General features: G+C 41.0%; 1 protein-coding gene across 2 annotated transcripts in view; it reads left to right on the top strand.

The window, feature by feature from the left end:
* The window catches only part of KLHDC10 (kelch domain containing 10), a 96,221-nt gene extending 77,389 nt beyond the window's left edge, over positions 1-18,832 (top strand). For both annotated transcript variants that reach the window (XM_063445472.1, XM_063445471.1), the window contains 6 exons: positions 6,733-6,881; positions 14,631-14,715; positions 15,398-15,464; positions 15,654-15,701; positions 16,980-17,119; positions 18,423-18,832. In XM_063445472.1, the coding sequence (XP_063301542.1) occupies positions 6,733-6,881; positions 14,631-14,715; positions 15,398-15,464; positions 15,654-15,701; positions 16,980-17,119; positions 18,423-18,632 (699 nt within the window). In that variant the 3' untranslated portion in view covers positions 18,633-18,832. The remainder of the gene's footprint in view (positions 1-6,732; positions 6,882-14,630; positions 14,716-15,397; positions 15,465-15,653; positions 15,702-16,979; positions 17,120-18,422) is intronic.
* The last annotated feature ends 7,989 nt before the right edge of the window (positions 18,833-26,821 follow it).

Raw genomic sequence — 26,821 nt, 5'->3', positions numbered from 1 at the left:
TGTAAAAATATCTACAATGAATTAAACATCCATATGATCTAGGATCCTTAAACCTAAACAATTAAATATTTAGGGACATCCAGAAACAAACTGAATATGTACTCATTCAGACCTTTTAGGATGTATAGTATCCAATTTCTTGATTCAAAAGGTTTCTTTTTTGTAGCAATAACCTGGAACGATATCTGCCTCTGGTCAGAATGGGTATCATCTATGGCGATGAATTTGAGAGTAGCAGTCTGTGATTAAATTCCAGAAAATGTTTCGCAACAGTTTTTTCCGTTTTTCCCATCCCTGAAAGCTGTCCTTATGGCTGACCTGGGTCCTCTAATACTGTCCCAGAGTGTTAAGTCCGTTTTACCAACGTAAAACAGACCACAGGGACAAGAAATTGAATATGACGCGGTCTGTTGAGCACAAAATATAATGTGCCTAAGTGGACCTAAGATCCAAACCACCAATAATGAAGAAATGAGTCCAGTTTTCAATTTATCTTCTAAACGGTTAACAGTTTACAGGACCGAACAGATTTATTTTAGACGTGGAATTATTCAAGATGAACAGGACTCCTAATCTTAACATGTCCAGAGACCAATGGTGTCAGAAAGAGAAACATCCATTTAAACTAAAGAATACATGGGAACCCAAAACTACGCATGCTTCTATCAAGACGTTTGGACAACTTATACGTCATATGGTGAAACAGGTTTTGAGTAGGAACAAGTATAGGGGAGAAAATTTTACAGCAGGTAAAAAAGCAGCCCTGAAAGATCTGAAGGATGATGACAACATTACGATAAGACCAGCAGACAAACTGGGTGTGATAGTAATTCAGAATCGCAAGGATTAGAGGTTTTGAAACAACTTGGTGATGGTACTACTTATCAATTCCTTATGATCCTACAACTTCAATCCATGAAAAATTACTAGAATTGGTGTGACGAGGGATATCCACAGGATGGTTGGATGAATATACAGGAGCTTTCCTGTTGAATGAAAACCCAAAAATACCAGTGCTGCACACCTTACCAAAGGTTCCCAAGGATCTAACTAAGCCCCCAGGGAGACTCATAGTTTTGGCTTGAGCAGGGGTATTAGAACCTTGGGCAAACTTTGTAGATTACCACTGTAAATCCAGCATTGAAGATATTCCCACCTGCCTGAAAGATACTCAAGACTTCCTATCGAAAATGAGAGGGCTGATACTTCCTGATTCCTCAGTGATCTTTGCGACAGTTGATGTGAAGAATCTCTTCACAATTATACCACAGTGCTGGAGTTGAAGCTATGCGTACATGGCCATGTGAAAGTGACAAGTACAGGGGTCCACCCATAGAGTTCTTAATTGAATGCCTTGAATTTTTATTGTATCACAATTACTTTAGATTTTTAGAAGAATTTTTATATTCAGCAAAGGGGGACGGCGATGGGATCAGCTATAGCACCATCCTACGCAAACTGCTATATGCATATTTTTGACAGGTCCAATATTCTCCACCGCTACAGTTTGCAGATTATTTCATACCACAGGTTCGTGGACGATATTTTATTTTATTTTTTTAAAGCGCATAGTCAGTTACATTGTGTGGTTAAGGCATTTAACGAGTTACATGAGTTAATGCAAAGACATAATGGTACAGATGGTATGTTGCGCTTTTTTTTATGCAAAGGAAACAAACAAGCTTATCAGAGAAGTTGTCATGTCATCTAAACAGGAGTTATGCAAGATATGGTAGCATTGACATAAATTAGCATGTTAGATTAGCTTAATAGTTTTAACCTTAGATAATTATAGTTACTCACTAGTGTACATTAGCGTGATTCAGTTTAACCACCTAGGGACATTGGAGCACTGGGCTTGCCAGGTTGGATATACATGCAGGCTCAAGAGGGTTAAGTGCTGTCAAAGGTCTGTGTTTGCCTGTCAGGAGACCGGTCTTTATTCAGTGGGGATGGGTTCTTCGGTGCGATAAGCTGAGATGTCTGCCGCACTATCAGTATTCTTCTGTTAGCTGATCTGTCAGGTGTTTGTCTTGGGCTGGTGAGAGGTCCCAGGCATCATGTCTGCTGTGAGTGATCAGTCTGTGCATTTCGGCTCCCTCTCGATGCGCTGCTTGGTATGGTAGGGTAATCCAGTGTACAGTGCCAGTTCCTTTTTTTTTTTTTGCTCTGCTCATAGGGTCTTAGCACCTACTCCGCCGGTTCCCACTCCGACTGGTTCAGTGGTCTGTTACTGTGGTCGCAGGAGAGGTGAGTGCGCCCGGCTGAGATCAGGGTCGCTTGCCATGTGGTCTCCGCCATCTTGGAAACTGCCTGTGCGCCGTGCCTTCTCTCTCTGCTCCAAGCATTGTGGTGTTCCGATGGGTCTCAGGGTGGGGACCGGGATCACCCCCACCGGCCCAGGGGGGAGGAGGGGGGGGGGAGGGGATCGGAGCCGGACCCGCCGAACCCCGGGTTATTGCCTTACCGCTGGTGGGCAGGATAGCCAGGCAGCGGCCGTCCACCTCACTCACCGCCCGAGTGGTCCGCGTCGTGTGACTTAGATCGCCCCTCCTCAGGACTAAAACTATTCAGCAAGCCTCTCCTCGGGACCAGGGTGGCCTCTTGTACCGGTGCATGGCAACCAGTTGTCAAGTAGCCAGGTTTTTGGGTCCAAAACTTGAGGTTTTTACAGGAGCTACTCCATTTTGCTTCCATTTAGCCTGGCGGTCCGGCCTCGCCCCCCTCGTGGACGATATTTTTATTATTTGGTCTGGTTCTGAAGGCGAACTTACCTCGATGATTGAATTAAATGATGGAGGATCTCCGATCATCTTTAGTTTCAATTATGATGAAGAATAAATTCAATTCCTAGATAGGAGGTATGTAGATCGAATGATAAGATTGTCTTCACTTTGTATAAGAAACCCTGGGACCGGAACACCTTATTGTACTCAACCAGCTTTCACCCCCTGCCCCCCACCCCCCCCCCCCCCCCCGCACTGAAGAATTCAATACTAGTTTCTCAATTTCTCAGAGTACTTAGGAACAACTCTGATGACATGAAACAAGACTTACAAATCGAGATGATGCGTCAAGCCTTTTTGGAAAGGGGATACCATAAACAAACATTGAAGAAATCCCTTGAACGAGCCTATGAATTTTTTTTTAAAAGGCTCCACCTGTACAAAGAACGCTCAAATTACAATCCCAATGACGTTTCATTCAGCATGTGGAAACATTACAAAGAGCATTAAGAAACGATGGGAAATATTATCAACAGACAAATCATTGAGATTGATTTTCTCTCTACCTCCCAGAATATCCTATGTTAGGAATGAGCGTTTGAAAGACTTACTGATGACAACAGATATGCCACGGGACTAGCTATTCTCGAAGACAGGGCTTCCCAAACATTTATGGGCTGAGACCCACTTTTCAAAACGGTAACTTTTCGAGACCCACTTGCTTTTAATGCATATTTTAAAAACACACCATGGCAATCCGAGGCTTTAGAGGCGTGCAATTGGCACACCATGGCAATCCGAGGCTTTAGAGGCGTGCAATTGGCACACCGTGGCAATCCGAGGCTTTAGAGGCGTGCAATTGGCACACCGTGGCAATCCGCTTTAGAGGCGTGCAATTGGCACACCGTGGCAATCCGCTTTAGAGGCGTGCAATTGGCACACCGTGGCAATCCGCTTTAGAGGCGTGCAATTGGCACACCGTGGCAATCCGCTTTAGAGGCGTGCAATTGGCACACCGTGGCAATCCGCTTTAGAGGCGTGCAATTGGCACACCGTGGCAATCCGCTTTAGAGGCGTGCAATTGGCACACCGTGGCAATCCGCTTTAGAGGCGTGCAATTGGCACACCGTGGCAATCCGCTTTAGAGGCGTGCAATTGGCACACCGTGGCAATCCGCTTTAGAGGCGTGCAATTGGCACACCGTGGCAATCCGCTTTAGAGGCGTGCAATTGGCACACCGTGGCAATCCGCTTAAGAGGCGTGCAATTGGCACACCGTGGCAATCCGTTTAAGAGGCGTGCAATTGGCACACCGTGGCAATCCGTTTAAGAGGCGTGCAATTGGCACACCGTGGCAATCCGTTTAAGAGGCGTGCAATTGGCACACCGTGGCAATCCGTTTAAGAGGCGTACAACTGCTTACTCACGGACTCAGTCATACTCAGAAGTGCTGTGTCCTGCTCTTTCATCCAGGCACCTCACGTTGATTATCCCAGTGGTGGAACTAATGTAGAGAGGGCCCTGGTTCAAGTATGTTCTCTGGGCCACCCTCTAGTGCAAGTGTGGCCAAAAGCCAGGACTCCATCTGTCAGAGAACTTCAACAATGCTTTGCCAGCTGGGGGATCTACCATTTGCGCATCGTTTCAGGGTTATATTTGTGAGCAGTGTTTGAGAGTTTGAATGCAAGCAAGTTTTTGTATGAAGTATATGTGTGTATGTACTGTTGCCATTGGAATGTAGTGGTGTACTTGTTTGTACTGTTTGCGTCTGAATGCAGTGGTGTTTGTATGTAGTGTAGGACTTTAAATGCAGGTGTTCTATTTGTGTGTAGTGTTTGAATGAAGGGGTGTTTGTATTTAATTTTAGTGTGCTAATGCAGGAGTGTTTGTAATGTTTGCTTTTGATTGCAGTGCATGTGTAGTGGATGCTGTGTGTGTATGACACACAATACACACAAACACACACAGACACACAAATGCACACCCACTGACACAAAAGGACACACCGATACACATACACGCATAGACAGGAGGGGATGGAGTGTGTGTGCTGGTAACAGTGTGGAGGGGCAGTGTGAGGGCAGGGGGAGAAAGGGGTTACAGTGTGGAGGGCCATATATATGGTCTCAAAGGCATTGTAGGCCCAGCAAACCAATCTTCCATGTTGGCACATTTTAATTTGCCAAAGGGTAAAGCCCTACATTTGACCCCTGCAAGTTTGCAAAAACCCATAAAACCTGTATATTGGGGGCACTGTTGTACTCTGGAGATGTTATTGAACACATATTGGGGTGTTCTTTGTCAGTAACACATAACATGAACTGAGAATCCATGCCTAAAGTACAATGTGAGAGAAAAATAACACACAAAAAACGACTACCCAAAGGTTTGACAAAGACTGGTGGTAGAATAAGTGCATGGAAAGTGTTAAAATACCACAATTTGAAATACCGTAGGGTGTCTAATTTTTAAATATATATTGTTTGATATGGGCAAATTTTACATTGGCCGGGTTCAAAAATGTCCCAAATAGGACATGGCTGCATGATGACCAGCTGGGAAAATTCCAAGTTGGAAAACTGGAATGCGCCCCCTCCAATTAAGGTCTTTTAGCCCCCAGAGAACCCAACACCCCTATACATGGGTGGTATCAGTATACTCAGGAGATGTTGCTGAAAACATATTGGGGTGTTTTTTGGGCAATAACCCTTAAAGTTCTCCATACATGTATTCTTAAATTGCTGTGTGTGTCAAAAAAATCTAATTTTTTTTTTTGATTTTTTTTTTGTTTAATTTGGCATAGATTGGTGGTAAAATGGTTGCATGAAGAGTCAAAATACCCCAAGTTTTATACCTTGGGTTGTCTTCATTTAAAAAATATATACATGTGAAGGGTTATTCAGGGATTCCTCACAGATATTAGTGTTACAATGTAACTTGCGTTGATTTAGAAAAAAAAATGGTTTGGAAGTAGCAAAGTGCTACTTGTACTTATTGCCCTATAACTTTCCAAAAAAAAGCTAAGACCATGTTAACATTGGGTATTTCTAAACTCATGACAAAATTTAGAAACTATTTAGCACGGGTGTTTTTTGGCGGGCGTAGATGTGTAACAGATTTTGGGGGTTAAAAAAAGTGTGTGGTTTTGTGTTTTTTTTCCCATCATATTTTACGGGGGGAAAAAATATAGTAAATTATGATATGATGAAAATAATGGTATCTTTAGAAAGACCATTTAACCCCTTAAGGACCAAACTTCTGGAATAAAAGGGAATCATGACATGTCACACATGTCATGTGTCCTTAAGGGGTTAATGGCGAGAAACTGTATATAGTATGTGTGGGTACAGTTAATGAGCTAAACACAAACTGCAGAAATGTAAAAACAGCCCTGGTCTCAAACAGTAAGAAAATTGAAAAGTGGTCTGGTCACTAAGTGGTTAAATACATGGTTAGCAACACTTACTACAAAAGTTTACTCCAACAACAAAAATAGTGTTTTAATAACACACTATTTTTGGTTAGAGTAACTCTTGCAGCAGAGAGAAGTTTGAGAGAAAAAAAAAAACGCTTCATTGCACTTCTCCTTTACAAGACAATCATTGGTTTATGATGCTCTGGGTTTGCTTGTGCTTTATTTTGCTGAGAATACAGTAATTTGGCATTCTTTCCACAGTGGCATGTGAGCACTTGGCACGGAGTTGAAATTCATTTGCATCTGACGTTTTGGCTTTGTCACGATAGCCAATGTAAATAAACTTGCAGAATTTTTAATAAATTAAACCCAAGAGGCAGGTGGACTTGAAACTGTTATCCCCCACCCAATACAAATAAAGGAGATTTGTTGCAGAGTGATGAATACAAGACAACCTACCAGATGTACCCCTTTCACTACTAATTAGTGTTTCATTTTGGGGGAAAAAAATGTATTTTTAATAATTGTCATTGCTGGGTGTGAGTAGTATAATCCTAAATTATTAATGTTTTTTTTGTTTTTGTTTTTTTAGGCAATGACTATTATAAATGGTTTTTTGTACGTGTTTGGAGGAACCACTGGTTATATTTATAGTACAGATCTGCATCGTCTTGACCTCTCTACCAGAGAATGGACTCAACTGAAGCCAAATAATCCACCGTGCGACCTTCCCGAAGAGAGGTAACATGTTTACACTGAGCAATCCTTCTGCTCAATGTATCCCTTTTCCCCCGCCTACCCATTATATACAATCCCTTCTGTGGTTTCATGTTGTAGAGGCAAGAGATAATATTTTATAATAGAAATGTTTAGCTTTAAAGTGAACCGATTATGAGAATTACATCTTACCTTAAAGGAACACTATAGGTGCAGGAACACAAACCTGTATTCCTGACCCTATAATGTTAAAAACACGATCTAGCCCCGCCTTGCTCCCATAAATATAGTAAAAGCTTAACTTTATTCTCCACCTTATCTGCCTCCTTGGCTGACATTATTAGAAGTGGTGATCTGAATGCATTGGAATGGCTGAGATCCTCATCTGAGGAAAGGGATTAAGGAGCAATTATTTCAGATGACATAAAGGTAGGCAGACAATGCAATAGAGCAGCAGGAAATGCTAGCCGAATGCTTGGTTGTATAGGGAGAGGTATTAGCAGTAGAAAGAGGGATGTGCTCATGCCATTGTACAGAACACTGGTGAGACCTCACTTGGAGTATTGTATGCAGTACTGGAGACCATATCTTCAGAAGGATATTGATACCTTAGAGAGAGTTCAGAGAAGGGCTACTAAACTGGTTCATGGATTGCAGGATGAAAGTTACAAGGAAAGGTTAAAGGAACTTAACATGTCTAGCTTGGAGGAAAGACGAGACAGGGGGATATGATAGAAACATTTAAATACATAAAGGGAATCAGCACAGTAAAGAACTACCACAACAAGAGGACATAGTCTTAATTTAGAGGGGCAAAGGTTTAAAAAAAATATCATTAAGTATTACTTTACTGAGAGGGCAGTGAATGCATGGAATAGCCTTCCAGCTAAAGTGGTAGAGGTAAACACAGTGAGGGAGTTTAAGCATGCGTGGGATAGGCATAAGGCTATCCTAGACTTAAGATAATCCAGGGACTAATTAAAAGAATTTAGAAAATTGGGCAGACTAGATGGGCCGAATGGTTCTTATCTGCCGTCACATTCTATGTTTATAATGAGGAGGTGGGTGGGAGGAGCCAAGCACCACCATGGCTAACCAGCATCTCCTCGAAGAGATGCATTGAATCAGTGCATCTCTACGAGGTACATTTAGTGTCTCCATGCAGAGGGTGTAGACACTTGGTGTCAGTGATGCCCCAGGAAGTCCCTCAAGTAGCCATTTGATGAGTGGTCACTGGACTTGTCCCTAGGGGGCAATGTAAACACTGCCTGTTCTCTGAAAAGACCGTGTTTACTGAAAAAAATCCTGCAGGGACTAAACTATACTCACCAGAACAACTGTTCTCATGACTAGTGACCCTTTAAATTGCTCCCATACACATTGAATACACCATATATCATAAAGATACAGGGTGCATGCAGTGTAAAATGTAAAGATTTACTTTTCGTCCTTTCCAACTCTGCTTCATGGGTGCTACTCTACATGTAACAGCCACCTCCACCTGTTCTCTGCTCCTCCTGTGCTCCTGATGTCTTTTTTGATTTGCCTTGCTTGGGACAAATGCCCAAGCAAGGGCAAATCTTGTCTGAGACATCGGCACATTGCCAACATCAGAACAAAATGACATCCCGTTACGTCATGCCGTTCCTATATTCCCCTCCCCCCTAGGGAGTTTCCTTGGAAACCACAGTGCATGTGCTGTGGTTGCTATGGAGAGCAGAGTGACCTCCTGTGGGAGATCTTTTCTGGTCTCCCTCATCAAACAGCTGGGAGAATTTTTTTTATTTTTTTTAAATAGGTTTTTCTCCTAATCTATAGGTACATTTGTTAGCAAATGTAAAGATAAAATCTTATGCTCAATCTAATAAGCGTAATTTTGTTTGGGGCATGACTGTAGGTGTCTTTTAAACCCATACAGTCATCCTCTTTGAATCCTATGGTTTTACATATCATGACATAACAAGAATCTGTTTTTTAGCAGGTCTTAAAATTGAGTAAATGCAACATCAGAAAAATACGATCTATTACAGTGTCATGATATGTAGAACAAAAATAAAGCTAAGATGGAGAAGCAACGAGTAAAGGAAAAAAAGCTTTATTTGTTTTAAAAACAAAATATAGAAACATAGAATGTGACGGCAGATAAGAACCATTCTGCCCATCTAGTCTGCCCAATTTTCTAAATACTTTCATTAGTCCCTGGCCTTATCTTAAGTCTAGGATAGCCTTAAGCCTATCCCACACATGCTTAAACTCCCTCACTGTGTTAACCTCTACTACTTCAGCTGGAAGGCTATTCCATGCATCCACTACCCTCTCAGTAAAGTAATACTTAATGATATTTTAAAACCTTTGCCCCTCTAATTTAAGACTGTCCTCTTGTGGTATTTTTTTTATTTTTTTTTGAATAAATTTTAATTTTTATTTAAATGTGACATATAAGTCGGGCAATGGCTTACAATAATACAAAAAGAATATCCAGTGTAAAAATCCAAAGACATTACATTGTATCATACTTATTGAAACATGCTTCGAACTTACTATGCGGATTGTGACCAAGTTATGTCGCTCTTGCACGCAGGGCCGCCACCATAAATTTTGGGGCCCCTAACTCAGCTCAGGGTCTGTGCCCCCACAGGGCCCGCCTCCAATCCCGCCCACAGGGTCCGCCTCCAAATCCCACCCACAGGAATACACACACACACAAAAACACACACTGATACAAAAGGACACAGACACACACACACACACACAAAAATACATCCTAACAGACACACATACTGAAACCGAAATACACGCATATAGGCATACATACTGAGACATACACACATATACAGACACACAGGCATACATAGTGACAGACACATACTAACATACATACAGACACACATGCATGATGACTTACACATGCATACACTGACATAACATACATACATACACACACATACATTCATTCATACTGGCATACATACAGACTTACGGACACACGCAGACATACGGACACAAATACAGCTAATTTTTCTTACCTTTTTTTGCAGGTGGAAGGCTGTGGCTGATGGGAGTCGGCGTGGCTCCAGCGGCGGTTGTCTTTCTTCCCTCCCGCGCGGCGGGGAGGGGAGGGAGCTGGGAGGAAGTGACGGCCACTTCCTCCCAGCAGTACTTTGCGGCTGGGATTTTTTTTGAAAGGGTCTCGGTCGCGCTATTGCAAGGCCGCAGCGCTGACCGGGCCCCTGAAGATACAGGGCCCATCGGGTGGCCCTAAGTGAGTGGGCCACCCGATGGGCCCCATCAGCATGCGCTACACGTGGGGGCCCAGTCCGCCGGGCCCGTGACAACCGTTATGGTTGTCACCCCCTGATGGCGGCCCTGCTTGCACACAAGAGGTATCACGGTTTTAGGGATACTTAAGTGATATTATGTACCCTGCATCTTCTGCTTCATTGTGTGAGCGTGCGTAGGCTAGTGTAAGAGTTAAAATGGCTTTCATCGTATCACTCCACCTCACTCATCTTATTAGTACAATTATGCTGACTGCATCCCTTATGTTTGCTTTTGTTCGCTTCAATTTGTTGTGAGAAGGAAGAAGAAAGGAAAAGAATAGTGGAGAAAGATAGAAAAAGGAAAGTCTGTCTGGTCGTGGTTGGAGTACTCTACTGTGGTCATCTTGCCGTACCGGAGTCTACTTTCTGACCCCTTTGCATAATTTTTTGGTAACCTGCTGCGTGCGGCAGGGTTGGGGGGAGGGGTTCATCCCAGACCATCCCACATTCGAGACAGTGTCTGTCCCTCTTTGTGCGTCAATGTAAGTCAGCTAGTGGGTGTCGTCCCAGGGTCACCCAATCTTTTCAAACCTCTTGTGAGTGTCCCTTACTTTGGCTGTAAGGTTGTCCATAATAATTTTTTTTTTTTTTAAACCAGTGGAAGTGGTGGGGCATCTACTTTGAGCCAATATTGCGCTGCTGCCTTTCAGGCCGCCAGTGTTATTTTGTGTAGGAGCTTTTGTTTTGGTCTGGTCCAACCTTCCAATGATCTGCTCAGTTGGTAAACCCAGTGGTCTGGGTCGTTTTCTCATTGGAATATCTCTTATTATATTCTTAATTACCTCAAAGTTTTCATTTTGGGGCATTCCTACCACATGTGCAAGTAGGTGCCTCCAAAACCACATCTCCCTCCAGCACATGTCAGTTTGCACCTTCTGCATCCGGTAAAGTTTGACTGTCGTGGTGTACCACTGGAACAGTGTCTTAAAGGATTGTTCTTGCATTGAAACACATATAGATGAGGTGCCACTAGCCTCCCATATTTCATGCCATTCTATGCCTTCCAATACCTCCCCTAGGTCCCTCTCCCATTGATCTGCATAGGACAGCTGTCCCCAATCTTTCGTCTCTGAGCAGAGGCAAGCGTACAGCTGAGTGATCAGTCCCTTGGGCATCGATTCGTTTAGGCATATCCTCTCAAAAAAATGACAAGGGTATGTGCACTGCCTTTCTAATATAGGGTTGTTTTGTGAAGTCAGCTATTTATAAGCATCTAAAAAAAGAAAATCCGCAGGAGTGAGGTTTCTCCTTTGTTTGAGATCGTCAAATTAAATAATTTTCTTATCTGTAAAAAAGTGAGAGATCCTCTGTAATCCTACCTGCTCTAGGTGGCGGAAGTCATGTGCCGCCATACCCGGGGTAAAAGCTCTGTTCTTCAGGTAGGGCATAAGTGGCAATGGGGCAGACGCTAGACCGTATTTTGGGCCGTTAAGTCCCACAGCCTAAGCGAGTGGAGGAGTTGGGCACGTCGTCCTTATCAGCGGTCTGTGTTCCTTGGGGACCCACATGATATATTGTGGGAGATCTGCTCCCATCAGGAGCGATTCCACATCCACCCATCTTCTCTCTTTGAGGGGGCATGCCACATTGCCACCTAGGCCAACTGAGCTGTGACCTAATAAAAGTAAAGGTTTGGTAACCCCAGGCCTCCCTGTCTTTTTGGCCGATACAATGTTTGAGGACACCCTGTGGCATTTGTTTTGCCACATAAATGCACCTATTGCTTGTTGTAGTGATGCCAGTCCTGCTTTGGTAACACGTACTGGTAGAGCCTGAAAAAGAAAAGGGATCCTCGGTAGGACATTCATTTTGATTGTGTGAATCAGTCCTATCCACAAGATAGTTTTATCTATCCATTTCTCCAAGTCCCTCATAAGGAGGTTTTAGTACGGAGGATGTAATTCAATTCATATAACTTGGATGGGTCAGCAGATAACTGGATCCCTAGATATGAGATCGAGCAAGTGGCTATCTTCAGAGAATGAGCTTCTCGAATGGATGCCGTGCCTGCCGCAGACAGCGCTATTGGAAGAGAGCTTGTATTTTCACTAGGAGCTTCGTGTCATGGTTGAGCAATATGGGTCGGTAGTGTTCTGGGAGTAATGGATCTTTGCCTGGTTTAGGGGGAAGAACTATGGTAGCTGGGGACATGTCGTTATCAGGGAGGCCCTTGTCCCTGAAGTCATTAAATAAAGTAGCCAGGTGAGGAGTCAGTTCTTCCCTAAAGGTTTATAATAGCTTCCATCGAAGCCATCTGTTCCAGGGGCCTTGTTCCCTTTGAGTCCCAAAATCGCTTTGTTAATCTCTTTGCTTGCTACTGGGAAACTTATGACGTCAGCGGCTTTGGAGCTCAATTTAGGTAACCCCAAGTTTGAGAGGAATGTGTGTGTACTGGCTCTCTCGTCCCTCTGTTTGTGGTGGTCCGTGGGGGGGAGTGGTTATATAGTGATTTATATGTAGTGGAATGGATGCTCTAGCTACACTTTTATTCCCTTTCGTTCGGCTGTCCGTACACCCTGCACACCAAACAAACTGTGTGGTCCCCCTTTTGTATTTTGGTCACCCTGTGTCCATTATTGGTGCAGGGTATGTTAAATGTACTGCTTGTCTGTACCTCTCCCCCTCCCCCTTTTTTCCTGTCCTATTGTTTCCCCAGGATGGTGTTGTCCCTGGGACACTGCCAGACCCATAGACTTATTATACACATATGCCGCACTGACCTCTGGTGGTCGAGAAATGCGGGCGCCATTTTGGGCCGGTCGTACTTCCATAGATATAGAGCATGTGTTCTATATATACATTTCAGGGTCCGACTATCAAGTTTTCACCAACATTGTTTTGTACCAGAATGAAAAAATATATACATTATTCTATGCGTACTTCTAGTTGTGTAAATGAACGAATAATGGTACAAAACAATGTTGGTGAAAACTTGATAGTCGGACCTTGAAATGTGTGTGTGTGTGTGTGTGTGAATGTATGTATATTCAGATAGTGATCAGCGCTCTCGGATATTTGAAGGTTTAAAACCGTTTATTAGTCATCCATTAAAATAAGACCAACGCATATACATAAATAAGTCATTTCATAGTGATTTGCAGTGAACAATGCACCCCTGCCATGCCCCTCCATCATCCCACTAACCGTACCTCCTGCCATGCCCCTTATATAACAAGTATCTCTTCCAGCTGCACCCAATCTCCCCGCTCTCTGCTGACTCATCGGCCGAAGGCAGCATTCCTCCTCCGCTGTTTTCCATTGCCATGTCCTGCAGTGTGGACTCGGGTATGCTCGGTGGTTAGTGTCCACTCAGCTGCTGCTGCTCCATCCTCAGTGTTCACGGAGTAGAGCGGGTGACTGATCCAAGATGGCGGCCCCGCGGCTCATCAGCGCCACTAGGAAGTAGCAGTCAATGCGGCGTCTATGTATAATGACTATGGCCAGACCAGTTTAAACTAGCTGCTTTGTCGCTCCTCAATCTCCAACCTGCCCTTGCTATTGTCGGACCGCACCATTCCTTGTACTCTATGCATCATTGTATGTAAATGAGACTGTTGGAGGTTTTAAACTGTGTGCTTTGTGTCGTCGTCCAGTAACTGGGAGAAAGTGTCTCGGCATATTTTACTGCTTATTTCGGCTACAAGGACTAAACAGCAGAGATACCTATGCTTGGTTATTGGAGCTCCGCTACATTATAGAAATCAGTGACTATCAAAGCAATGTCTACCGGGTTAGTCCTAATAGACCCGTTTGCAATAATAGAACCTCTTCCTCTGTAAACTCACATGTAACAAATGACTCATTTGTCCTTTTTCCTAACAGAGGTCCATTTCCTTAATTTTTATCTGTAAATACTGAACAAAAATATTCGTTGAGGCAAAATAGATCTTTAGTATGACTTCCTCATGTTTAGACAAAAAAATTAAACCAACATTTCAACACCTGAGTAAGCCCCCTGCAAGACCTTACTCAGGTGTTGAAATTTTGAGGTTTATTTTTTTTTTGTCTAAACATGAGGAAGTCATACTGAAGATCTATTTTACCTGCTAAATCAGTATCATAGCTAACTACTGGAAAAGGTTGATACAGAGATTCACCTAATATAAGTATAACACTTCTTTATCTCTTGCACCTCCCTCAAATTTTGTTTTATTTTTGGATGCATGTCTATAGTGCTTTTTGGTGATTCTTAGGCACTTGGGAGTAGTTGCTTTCCTGATCAATGGCGCCAATCCACCCATCTATTTTTCTCTGGTTTTCCAGGAATTATAGTTTTGTCTGTTTTTATCTTCTCTTACATACCTTCCTTTTGTTTTTAATCTAACTAATCCTTGTTTTACTTTGCTTTTCTCGTTTATGTATCTAAAAAATGTTTTATCCCCTTGTGCTTGTATTTTTTTTTTTTTTTTTTTAATTCTTGCCCTTTTATATGGCTTGCTGTTTTTAAAACCAGGTACCGACATGAAATTGCACATGATGGACAGCGGATCTATGTTTTGGGTGGTGGCACCTCCTGGATTGCATACTCATTAGATCAGGTAATGTTGTAACTTTTAATACTTTGGGATACAGATCGCAACCATCTAAATAAATCCCACGCTTCCTGCACTGCAATTACTCTAGTATGGCCTTTCTCATTCATATTAAGTTTCTACATGCTAGGAACGTGTAAGAATTCACAGAGTGACGTCCATGAAAAGACGCAGCAGCTGTGTGCACAGCTAATCTGCCTCCAAATTATACAAGTAAAATCCCACAATTCTCATAGCAGGTGGATGCACAGAAGGGGTTTAAATTCTGCCTCATTTGAAAGGAACAGCTGTTCATACAGCCACTCCAGACCCCTAAATTACCAGGCCGGATAAAAACAAAGTTCAAGGCGTTCAAAATAATGTGAAGTCTTCTAACCTTCCATATATATGTATTCGCTAGCACAGTGGATAGATGAAAAATATTTTCACTTAAAATTGCATCGTTTGAAAGCATGCACTTTTAAGGTCAAATTTTGATATATATATATATATCAGTTTAATCATTTTTCATTTTTAATACATGTATGTGTTTTGTTCTGCTGCACCCCCTGCGTATTATTCATTCACAGTTGTGTTTTGAGAGTTGTTGGTGAGAGCAGGTGGTATTGAATGCTATAATTTTAAAAGCAATGGATATCCTGCATAGATTTGTCTTGCTAAACTTGTTGCATTGTCTTTTCATATAAAGATCCACGCATACAACTTTGAAACAAACACCTGGGAAGATATTCCCACCAAGCCACATGAAAATTTAGGTAAGGTTATCCAACTCCAACTTTACCAACTGTTAGTTTTAAATACTGTTTTTTTTTTTTTTTCTCTTATATCTCCGCTAAAATGGTGGAAGGCATTCATTTTCGTACGCATCGAAAATCTGTTTCTGCTTATATTTGAGATCTTGCATTTGTCTTGTGTTCCTGTAAGAAATGTCTTTACTGTTGCAGGATTCCCTGCGGCCCGAAGGTGCCACAGCTGTGTCCAAATAAAGCAAGGTAGGCATGGTTTGTGACTTTAAGAAATTCAAACTGTAGCTTTAGTGTTAGTGAGGATTCTTAGGAAAACACTACCTACGGCTTCCAACCTTTATTGGGAATTATTGCAAGCAGTGCAAAACGAAAATAATTGGTAAGTGAAGTAGCCATGAAGAAAAAAACATGGTAGCCTAAAAGTCCTAAAGTATATGAATCTTGTATTGATTTTGTGAGGGTAGCAAATGGTGGAAGTAGATGAAAAATTTAATTTCTGCATAGCCATAAGAAAACCTAACAAACAAATGTTATATTGGATTGCCGTAATCCCAGTGATGTACACTAGGTTTGGGGTGGGTGGTTAAGTTAGTTACCCAGTAGAAGGAAACCTCATATTATGCCTCTTAAAGATAACCAAATGAAGGATAATCATGTTATGGTAGCAATAAAGTGGTTAATAAAAAATAGCAGATAGGATCCATCCATTCTATAGCATTTTGATAAAATTGTGAAAAAAGACAAACAAAAGCAAAACAAGTTGAAGAAAATAAATGTGTATTTATTTAGGAAAGCATTAAGGGCCCTTGGATCCGTATGATGGCTGCATTTTAATGTAAGGATGATCTTCTAATGATGCCAATTTATGTTAGCCACAGTGCTTAAAGGGAAACTTTACTGCCCAAATAAAACAAAATAAATTTAAAATCCCTGTTTAGTAAATATACCCACAATGAAAACATGCATGCATTTTCTTCTCATTGAGCTGCATTGGGAAGTCTGATTGGACAGCCACAGAAAGTCTGGGCTGGGTTAGAAGGGGAGGACTTGCAAAGACTGCAGACCAGTCTGACATTTACAAGCTGTTTTTAGATATACCCAAATGAAAAAATGAATGTTGTATTGGCGGTATATATACTAAAGCGTAATTTATGTATTTATTTTAACTTTATTTTTTTTGGGGGGGGGGGGGGGGGGGTCCCTTTAAAAAAAATATAGCCGTGAATAGAGGTATTGATTATACATTAGAATCCTGTTCTAGTTCTCCTCCTGCACTCATCTCACCACCATCACAGGCCTATATGAAGTGTGAGATCCATCTACACAAGGGGGGTCAGGTTTAGCTGTAAATAAATAGGATCTAATGAGAATATGATCCTTGTCCTAAGGCTAGTCTGCTGACCCAGCAGTATGACAGTGAGCAGTTAAACTACAGATCCTCTGAGAAAAATATGGATTGTTACCAGATAGTACTATAGCCTAATCTAATACAAATAACAACACATAATTGTGTTTGCATTGCAGAGGTGTTTATCTGTGGTGGTTATGATGGAGAAACTATCCTGGGGGATCTCTGGAAGCTGAATTTGCAGACGTTTCAGTGGACGAAACTTCCTGCAATTATGCCTGAGCCTGCTTACTTCCACTGTGCAGCAGTTACGCCGGTATGCTATCTGAAATGGTGTATTTAAACTACAAAAATCTCTCCATTGTTTGAATTTCAAATAAACCTTTTTATTGTATTGGGTTTTGTTTTTGTTTTTTTGTCAAACTTTGTATTGTGGCAAGTATATAGACATGACATGCAGTGAGATTCAAAAGGCAATGTACAGATATAGCAGAATAATTCCGTTGTTTGGTAATACCTTATTGTTGTAAATTATAATAACATAAGAAGACAGGCTAAACTAACATGTCAAGACTGATAACCAATGTTATATCTTAACCTAGAGAGAGAGAGAGAGAGAGACTAAATGGTGGCATTGCATATCAAGCTAGAGTTACATGAGGGATAAAAAGAACTGAACCTTGTTGGGACTCTGTACCCTATTAATTGAATGACATACCGATAAAAGGAAAAAAAAGAAAAGGAAAAGAAGCAGTAGATGGTTGGTTAAAACGACCTGAAGAGAAAAACCTGACTAAGGCAAGATGGTGTCAAATAATGGCCAAGAACATTCGTAGCTTACAGAGGAGTGCACAGAACAGTCAAAACTTTGAGAAGTATGTAACAAAGGCAAGGGGGTCCCTAAAGGCAGTGACACGTTGGAGTGAGATAGGCCAACCCTCCAGCCCCAGGCTGGCATGAAGGCCAGCATATTCAAGCCACGGATCTGGAGGCTCACAGAGGAAAAGTTCTTCCCAATGTGGGCATACCCAAGGGTTTCTTATTAACAAGCAGTCTTTTTATTTGTAGTTCAGAGGAAAAGCCTTGACAATGGGGCACATCTTAGTGCCAAAACATTCTCTTAATCTCTTTATATCTCCTCCTCCCCCCCCCCCCCCCCTTCTGTATTTCTGTCTTTTCTTTCCATTTTATGTCTCAAATATCAACCACACTTTATGTATGATGGAGGGTGACATCCATCTCTCCCCACTTTTGTTTGTTCAGATTCTCCATTTTCTTCACTGTTTTGAGCTTTTGCATCCTAGCGACCAAAGCCACCATGAGTCCAATACCCCCTACCCTAATGTCTCCCAATCCCATCTATCTACATGAGTCAATCTATACCCTCATCCCTAATGGGTCTCCCTGTATCCACTCTGTCCCCATTGTCTCTCCTACCCTCTCCCCCTGCCTTTTCTGGGTTTTGCCAACAGTCTGGTAATTTTGTTTTTCTTGACTTAATCACACTTCAGGGCATCATTACTATAGGGATAAATGAGCATGGCTGAAAAGAAAATTGTATCAGATGGAATGTATGTTTAAGAATCAATACATATAAACTACTTTTAACTCTCTTCTAGGCTGGCTGCATGTATATCCATGGAGGGGTTGTCAACATCCAGCAGAACAAGAGGACCGGCTCATTGTTTAAAATATGGCTAGTGGTGCCCAGCCTGCTGGAACTGTGCTGGGAGAACTTATTAAAGTATTTTCCCCATCTTGCTCACCTGCCTACAAATCAACTCCTGCAGCTTGGATTATCACAAGGGCTTATTGAGAGGTTGAAATAATATTCCTATTGTATAATCTTTCTCTCCTACTGAGCTGTAACACTTACAGGAGTCCTCCACAGGGGAACGCTGCTAACAAGATCAGAATACCTGGACTTTATTCAAACATTCTCTGTGGCCTTCAATCAGTTTCACATTTTAACAACACCAGCGCACATAGCAGTGGTTTTAAACACGTCACATTTATTGCAAATGTTTTTTTTTGTTTTTTTTTGTGTTAAGTCTTAATTCAGCTTGTGCTTTTAATTGATATTTAAGCTATTTGTTGCTCAAGGCAAGTTTTTTTTTGTTTGTTTTTTTTTTCTCTTTCCCTCCGCTCCTCTGGATAACTGATCACAGAAGATTTTTCATATAAGATTTGATGCGATCAATGCAAACATTCTGGTCTTTACTATTTTTTTTTTTTTTTTTTGCAATTCCAAGGCTACCCTAAGTTTCTCTTATGAGTTAACATTACTCTGTAAAGAGGTCCCTCTACTGATCAGATTTCAACTTCTTTGCCATTTTGAGACTTTTAATGACAAGAACGCAGACGTCTGTTTTAATCTAAACATGGAATTTAGTTATATCCTTCAAAGGATTGGAGAATGCACTCTTCTTAACCATACTATGGCAATGGAATTGAAATGACAAGCACTTGTCCAAAAAACTTGCTTGTTAGCCATCAGACATATTAAATACACTGATGAATTACATGTCTCCTATGCATAGCTCTCAGCATGCTAGGCCATAGAGTACATGAATTAAGTGACTAAGTACCATGCAAAAGTGAACCATCTGGTCTTTGTGATATTTTTTTTTTTCATGGCACTGTCTAAATTATGTTCTTGCTTTACCTATTTCTTATACACATGTGCTTTGTTTAAATTACTCGTTTTCAATTCTGTTCTCGCCAACTATGAATGGTTCAGGCTTTACATATTGTTTTGGATCATTAGTAGTTAGTTTGGACTTGTGAACTCCTTGTGTAATGAAATCCTTCAGCACTTCGCTGCCCTTGTCCATTTGGTATCAAAATCTAAAGGCCACCCATTTGTTAAGCTGTTAAACTCTTCAAATTGACTTCACAGTGTGTTATCCTATTATTTAAATGTACCTCAATAGGGGAAAAAAGGTAGGCAATTCAGACATTTTAAAGAGCAATTTGGGGCGCCACTTTAGAAATTCACTTCATACAGAAGCAACAATTTGATGTTCACTGTGAGTTTCTTATGGGCTTTTGAATAAGTTTGGTTTTATTCTTGACAACAAACTGGTCAAGATTTTCTATGGTGACGTGCATTGCCATTCATTTAGCTTGCCGTGACATAGATAAACATAGGGATGGATTCCATTGCTCTCTCAACTTTGCAACTTTAAATGTGTTCAGTCCTTTAGAATGTATCTACAAGTCAACAAACATGCTGTTCAGTTTTCTGTTTGATTTGTGTTTGCTTTCTTTTTTATATATTTTTTTTATTTATTTTTTATTTATTTATGTGGTCTAGGCATGTGCAAGACCCATAATCTGGCTGATCAGTGAAAACAGAAGGGCAATCATAAATGACTAGTTGTGCACAGGATTTAATTTTTTATTTTATTTTTTGCCAGAAAACAAACTGTGGTTTAGATCAGGGGTTGCCAACACAGTCCTCAAGTACCCCCTACCAGTCCAGGATTTAGGGATTACCCTGTTGTCTAAAGTGTTTTGTTCTTTGTTTTTTAACTTTCTAAAACACCTTGGACAACTGGGTAATCCCTAAATCCTGGACTGTTATGGGTACTTGAGGACTGGGTTGGGAACCACTGGTTTAGATTATAAACCTGAGCTGCCTTACAATCAGGCTTTCTAATGTATGGTGTTGATCTACATGACACATCCTACATAAATCTGAAGCCTTTTTATTCTTTCACCAGATATGCAGGGATTTGTGCCAAGAGTGGTTTTGTTACTCTTTAACATCTATAAATCTGAGTTTTAGGGTAAAATCAGAAGGTAATGTCCATTATTTGAGATCAGGATTTTGAAAATCATTCTGAAATACTTAAGATATTTTAAGACACAACATCTACACAAGACAAGATCCCATGTGCCAGATACAAAACCATTTAATTATTATTTTTTTTTTTTAATAACACTACAACTTCCATTTTGCTTCATTACATGCTCATTACCATTTTTTTATTTAATCACATCCAATAATGTTAACACTTTGCCATACTGAAAGCTAGCTTTGCAAGTCACAACTACATGTACATTTTTCGAAGAGCTACGTTCTTTGTTTTGTGTCGGAGCGCATGTTATTTATTTTGAGCAGTGGATTTTAAAATTATTTTATTACAGTTGTACTGTAGCATGTCTGTTTCTTAAGGCATTTGGAAGATTTGTTTACATTACAACATTTAGTGCCTGTTAAGAGTATACTATCAAGATATGTTGCATTATTTAATACCTTTCATGACCATACATTGCCTTAGCAATAATATTGTGAATGAACCAAATATAGTTTTTCAATGTAAATCTACTTCCAGTTGAATTGTTAGGAGAAATTCTGCAGAACCAATTTAATTTTAATATTCTAAAGTAAACTTCAGTACATCATATATTTTATAGATTAGCAGTCCTTTAAAATGTTCGCTTGACTCCACATTGACATGCACTAAGCACAAGTACACCAAGAAATTCTGTTTGCAGATCCATTTTCCGCATCATCATTTTTATAGTATGAGTATTTACATTTTGTTCTGTTATCCCACAGTGCTGGCAGCTGTTGTTGGGATTAAGCATGAATAATTTAATTTATATATATTTTTTTTTTTTTCGGGTCTAGTCAATACACAGTGTTTTGTCTTGTTTTTGTTCTCATGCACCAACTGTTTTTGTTCTCATGCACCAACTTTTTTTATTTTTATTCTATATTAAGTCTGTTTTAAAAGATCATTATGAGCCATGTTCATTAGAAAATACACAAACTAGCGGCCATTATTACTTTTCTTTTTTTTTTTTTTTTTATCTAGTTTTGCAAACCATGCATTTCACAATTAAAAACAAATGTACACCGAATGGAAAAAATGAACTGGCTTTGATCTGTACATGTATTTTTTTTCATCTCCCACAACTAGCTTTAACAAGTAGTATTGACAATTGCATGCTTCATTTATGTTGAATTACTATTATACTTAGTTTCCCTTTTTTTTTTTTTTTTTGTGGAGCCTCATTTAAGTTTTAATAGTGTATGAATTCCAACAGGTTATTCTATTACCTGCAGCAAAGAGGGTTGGTACACATAGTGTGAAGTTCCAAATGCATGTGTCACCCAAGAAGTTTACATTGAGAATAGAGCATAGTTTCTTGTACTCTGTTTATGAATGTAAAGTTCAAAGGGCACACATCTACTTCATGCAGATTTTTATTTTTTATTATCTTCCTCAGCATGTTGTATAAAGTAGTAAATTTGTAAAATGTTCAGCTTTTAAAATGTCTTTTCATTGTAAAATCTAAGTGCAATATTTTACTTTATGTCCATGCATGATACATGCATTGTATAACGGTGTCCTGTTTTTTCCAATTAAACAGAATTTTAAATTATCTGGAAGTTTTGAGTTTTGTAATGTACTTTTTTTATTCAGTTAAGAAGACACAATAAAAATACACATTAATCAGATGTGCTAAATCTCAGCAAGTGTTAATGTCCAAAAATTCCACCCAAAGAGAGCTGTCCTTTCTAGCATGAAAACATGACCTGGATCTATACACCTTCCCTTGGTAGACTTGGACTAAAAGCCCTCACCAAAATAACTTGCTGTTCAATGTACTATTCATCATTTTACATTCTGCCCACATTACTCTGTGAAATGGATGTAGTTTACCTAACCGTAATAGGAAAACTCTGCCCACTCCCATGAAATCATCCAGCTCCTGTTTTCTGCAAACCATCTATATCATGGGTCGTCAACTTGGTCCCTACCGCTCACTAGTGGGCGTTTCAGGATTCCAGGTGGGCGGTAGGGATTTCCTCATTTTGAGAGATTGGGCGGGTGCGAGCGAGCCAGTGGTACCCCTGTGGCTGGGTACCGCCATCACCATTTGTGGCCCCGGCCCGCCATCGTCCACGGGGTCCATCGTGTGTCCCATGCTGTCAGGGACACCCGATGAATGTGGATTGTCAGGGGGCCTGGTCATGGCTGGGCACTTTAAAAGCGCAACCAGGCCCCCTGTGATGACCTCACAGAACTGCACATCACTCCTCCCAGCTAACACTGAGAGCCGCGTGGGAGGAATAACAGGGGGTCAGAGTGGGAACTCTGACTCCCATCCACCTGAGCCTCCACTGGACCCCAGGGAATGTCCCCCTCCTGCACCTAAAAGGTAGGAAACAGGAGGGTGACTAAAATATTTTGTGTGTATGTGTCTTTGTATGTATGTGTCTTTATATGCATGTCTTGTGTGTCTTTGTATGTATGTGTGTCTGTGTGTGTGTGCCTGTATGTGTATGTATGTGTACCTGTCTGTTATAGTGGGCTATAGTAAGTGGGCTACCTAGCTCAGCCTTCCTACTGGTCATTGCTATTAGGAAGGTTAAAAAATAGAAAAAAGGGAGGAAAAAAAAAGGTGGGGAGGGGAATTGAGGAAGGAGAGGGGAGCTGATGCACAGATGAGAAATCATATTATGCGCAAACAGAGAAGTCGTCTGAATATCACCGAAAGAGGAGACCTTTGTTTGTTCCTTACGAAAATCGAACCCGATATCAAATATTTAGTCTTGCAGCATCAGCCTCAAGGATCTCATTAATCACTAGTAAAGGTAATTTCAATTTACTATAATTTTTTCTCATTAAACTTTATAAAGTTAAAAACATTATAAACATGCATTAAGTAGAAATAAAGATAAATGTACGCACATTTCTTTTTTTTAAAAAAACACCCTCCTTTCTAAAAAATATTCTGCACTTGCGCAAAAACCGGTGGGCGGTAAGGAAATGTTTCCATCAAGAAAGATGCATTATTGGGCATGTTAAACAGGTTTTTGTAAATATGCCATTAGAGAATGTTGTTCATTCTTTAATCCCCCAGTGAAAGTCATACTCCTTCCAATCGATCCAAATCAGGCCGTTTTGTACATTTACAAAGCACCAACAAATTCTGCAGCGCTGTACAATGGGTGGACGAACAAACACCTAATTTTAATTAGACCAGTTGTACGCACAGGAATAGAGAGGTAGAGGTTACATGCTAGAGGTAATGAGGTATAGTGACACACAAGGTAAGGGTAGAAAACTAGGTTGCTAAAATAGTATTCACTACATGACCGTTGCATGAGAAGAATCCGGGTGCGGGGGCTAAACTAGTATCCTTTTTATTGGATATGCTTTCCTGAAGAAGTGAGTTTTCAACTTTTACATTTTTTTTTTTTTTTTTTTTTTTTTTTTTTTTTTTGAAGGATTGGAGACTGGGTGAACATTTAGAGGAGATGGGAAGAGAGTTCCACAGAAACAGTGCAGCCCTAGAGAAGTCTTGAAGGAGAGCAGCAGAGGTCGAAGTACGAACAGAGGCTAGACGTAGGTCTTTGGCAGAGTGTAGGGGCCTAGATGAGACATACTTGTGTATCAGGGAAGACGGGTAGGTTGGAGCAGCATTATGTAGAGATTTGCAAGCAAGAACCAGAATTTTAGATTGAGCCTTTATATCAAATGGGAAGCCAATGCAAGGATAGACAGGCGTGGTAGGTGCAGGCGGACAAGAAGTTAAGCATCGCTGCTGCATTCATTATACACTCTAACAGGGCAAGTGGGGAACAACTGAGAATCCAACTGCAATAGTCAAGGCAAAATATGATAGCGTCATAGACAAGCACCTTAGCTGCATCCGGTGTTGAGGAGGGGCGGATGCAAGTTATGTTGTGGTCAGAGAACCTGAGCCTTTGTTACGTGTCCACAGAGGGAGAATGCTGTGCACAACACGTTGCAAAACCAAACAAGACTGAGGGATAAGCAATTCAGTTCTCCAACTGAAGTTCTATTCCAAGAACAATAGCAGTTGCTAACCATACTGCATCTGTTCAGTTTTTTTTTTTTATTTGTTTCACACGTGCTGGATAGGTGAGAATGAGCAAATAATTTTGGAGCATCTTCCTGGTTTGTGATGGTACTGCTGCAGCTTGCCTGGACAAGTACACAAGCTTTAGGAATTTTACAGGTAAGTGTTTTTTCCTCAAACCTGGAGTGCTTCTTTTTTATGAAGACAATGGGGCAAATGTATAGGAGTATCCTATTAAAGAGAGCTTTTCTCACACGCTGATAGTAAAGGTGGATTCCTGATCCTATATGCTGCTCCACAATATAGCTACTGCTGTTTTTTTGGAGACGGTCATAGTTACCAGGGATTTCTGCATGGGGGGGTGGTTGCAATTTATTCATCTGATAAATTAAAAATAAATTCGGTAGGTGTTGGAGCTTGATCCAGAGGTGCTGCTATTCTAAGAGTGCATAATGATTCTTGAACCAAGATGCTCAGTCAAAAATCAACTCTGCAATTGAGGGAATACCTGCCTAATAAGAATACCTGGGAATACCTGCTTAATAAGTTCCTTGCCTGGTGTTCAGTAGCTACCCTGTAAATGCCTCAATTTCAACTTGGAACTGAAAGGCTGCCTTTTTATTATATATTGAAATAAAGGAACACTTTATTGAATTCTCTCCCTTTCATTGGGGTATATCTAAAACCAGCTTGCAAAAGCCCCAGACCTCTTGCCTCCAGGCTTTGCAAGCACTCCCTGGAAAAGCCTCTCGTCTTTTAACTCCATGCAGGTAATGGAAGAGGAAGTAACAGACAGCCAGAGAGGTGTTCCTGTCTCCAGTTATAAAAGTACTAATTTCTATTTATATCTGCTTTTATAATAGTCACAAATGTGAGCGACTCCAGGCACACACACAGTACATCAGCAAGCTAAAGTGATTTATGTGTATGGAGTGTCCCTTTTAAAAAGCACATGTAAATGTGAATCTGCTATATAATTTTCATCCGTATATCCAATGGCTGGCTCTATATAACCGTTGTGTGACAGCAGTTACCATCTTGTATTCGTACCACAAATCTTTCCATTTACACAGGGTATATTCAGAAACTCTGCAGCTGCCAAGCATTGTCTGATGTCTAAAAATAAATAATAAGACCATATCAGGGCCGGCCCCTCCATAAGAACACGAAAGCCGCCTTAGGGCGCACCAGCCCGGAGGCAGAGGCGGCCCTCTAAACCGCCTTTGGGCAGACTGCTGGGTCCTCGGTCAGTGACTGAGGACCCGACACCAGGAGGGGGCCCGGCGGCTCAGTGTAACAGACCGTTTCGCTCACAAGGGGATAAAAAACGTTTAGGCGATAATCCCCTTCCAGATAGACAAGCAGCTACTGCAAACTGTACGAATCTTCCAACTCCCGAACTGCACACACTTGAATTCCCCAATCTCCCAAACTGGAAACACACGAACCCTGGAATAGCTGAACAGGAAAAGCATACAATCCGTTTACACTCCTGGCAATCAGCATACAATCCAATTTCCCCCAAAACGAGATGACACTTCGGTTTGAGGGTCAAGCAGAATCTGAGGTCCTGGCACACCCAGCCTGGTTTTTATTACAGTCTTTTCAAATACAGGACCGCCCACAGGGAGGTATAAAACAACCAATCACATCAGTTACATCCCACATATTCCCTCCCCTTATCCTGAGAGGAAACTCAATTACACATACAGTTAAAACATACTTTTTACCCAACTTTCATAACTCTAAAACCATACATCCAATTCACAATCAATCCATTCAGGGGAACAACATATCAAAAAAATGGCATGAATCAGACCAGGGGTTCAGAAGTTAGTAAAATATCTTTTGGGCCCTGGCTGGCACATGGCTTTCTGGCCCAGACCGGTTTCAGAGTCTTCTATCCTGGAGATAATTGAGGAGACAAGACTCCATTATGCACATGGTTAGCACAAAGCATTAAAATACTATAAAATACACAGTCACATTTTATACATAAAACACAGACGTCACATATCCCCAGATAGCTGGGATCTGAGCGCACAAAACTACTGAATAGCGCTCAGATCCTATTCACACAGTTCAATTGCCATGGAGCCGAAGTCTTTAACTACACGAATGGGCTCCATGGCATTGCTATCTGGGTTAACACATTCACATAAAGTCAGGTCCA

Source organism: Pelobates fuscus, chromosome 3 (assembly GCF_036172605.1).
Source record: "Pelobates fuscus isolate aPelFus1 chromosome 3, aPelFus1.pri, whole genome shotgun sequence".
NCBI lineage: Eukaryota > Metazoa > Chordata > Amphibia > Anura > Pelobatidae > Pelobates > Pelobates fuscus.
Note: the sequence above shows the minus strand (reverse complement) of the source record. Positions and strands in the feature narration are given on the sequence as shown.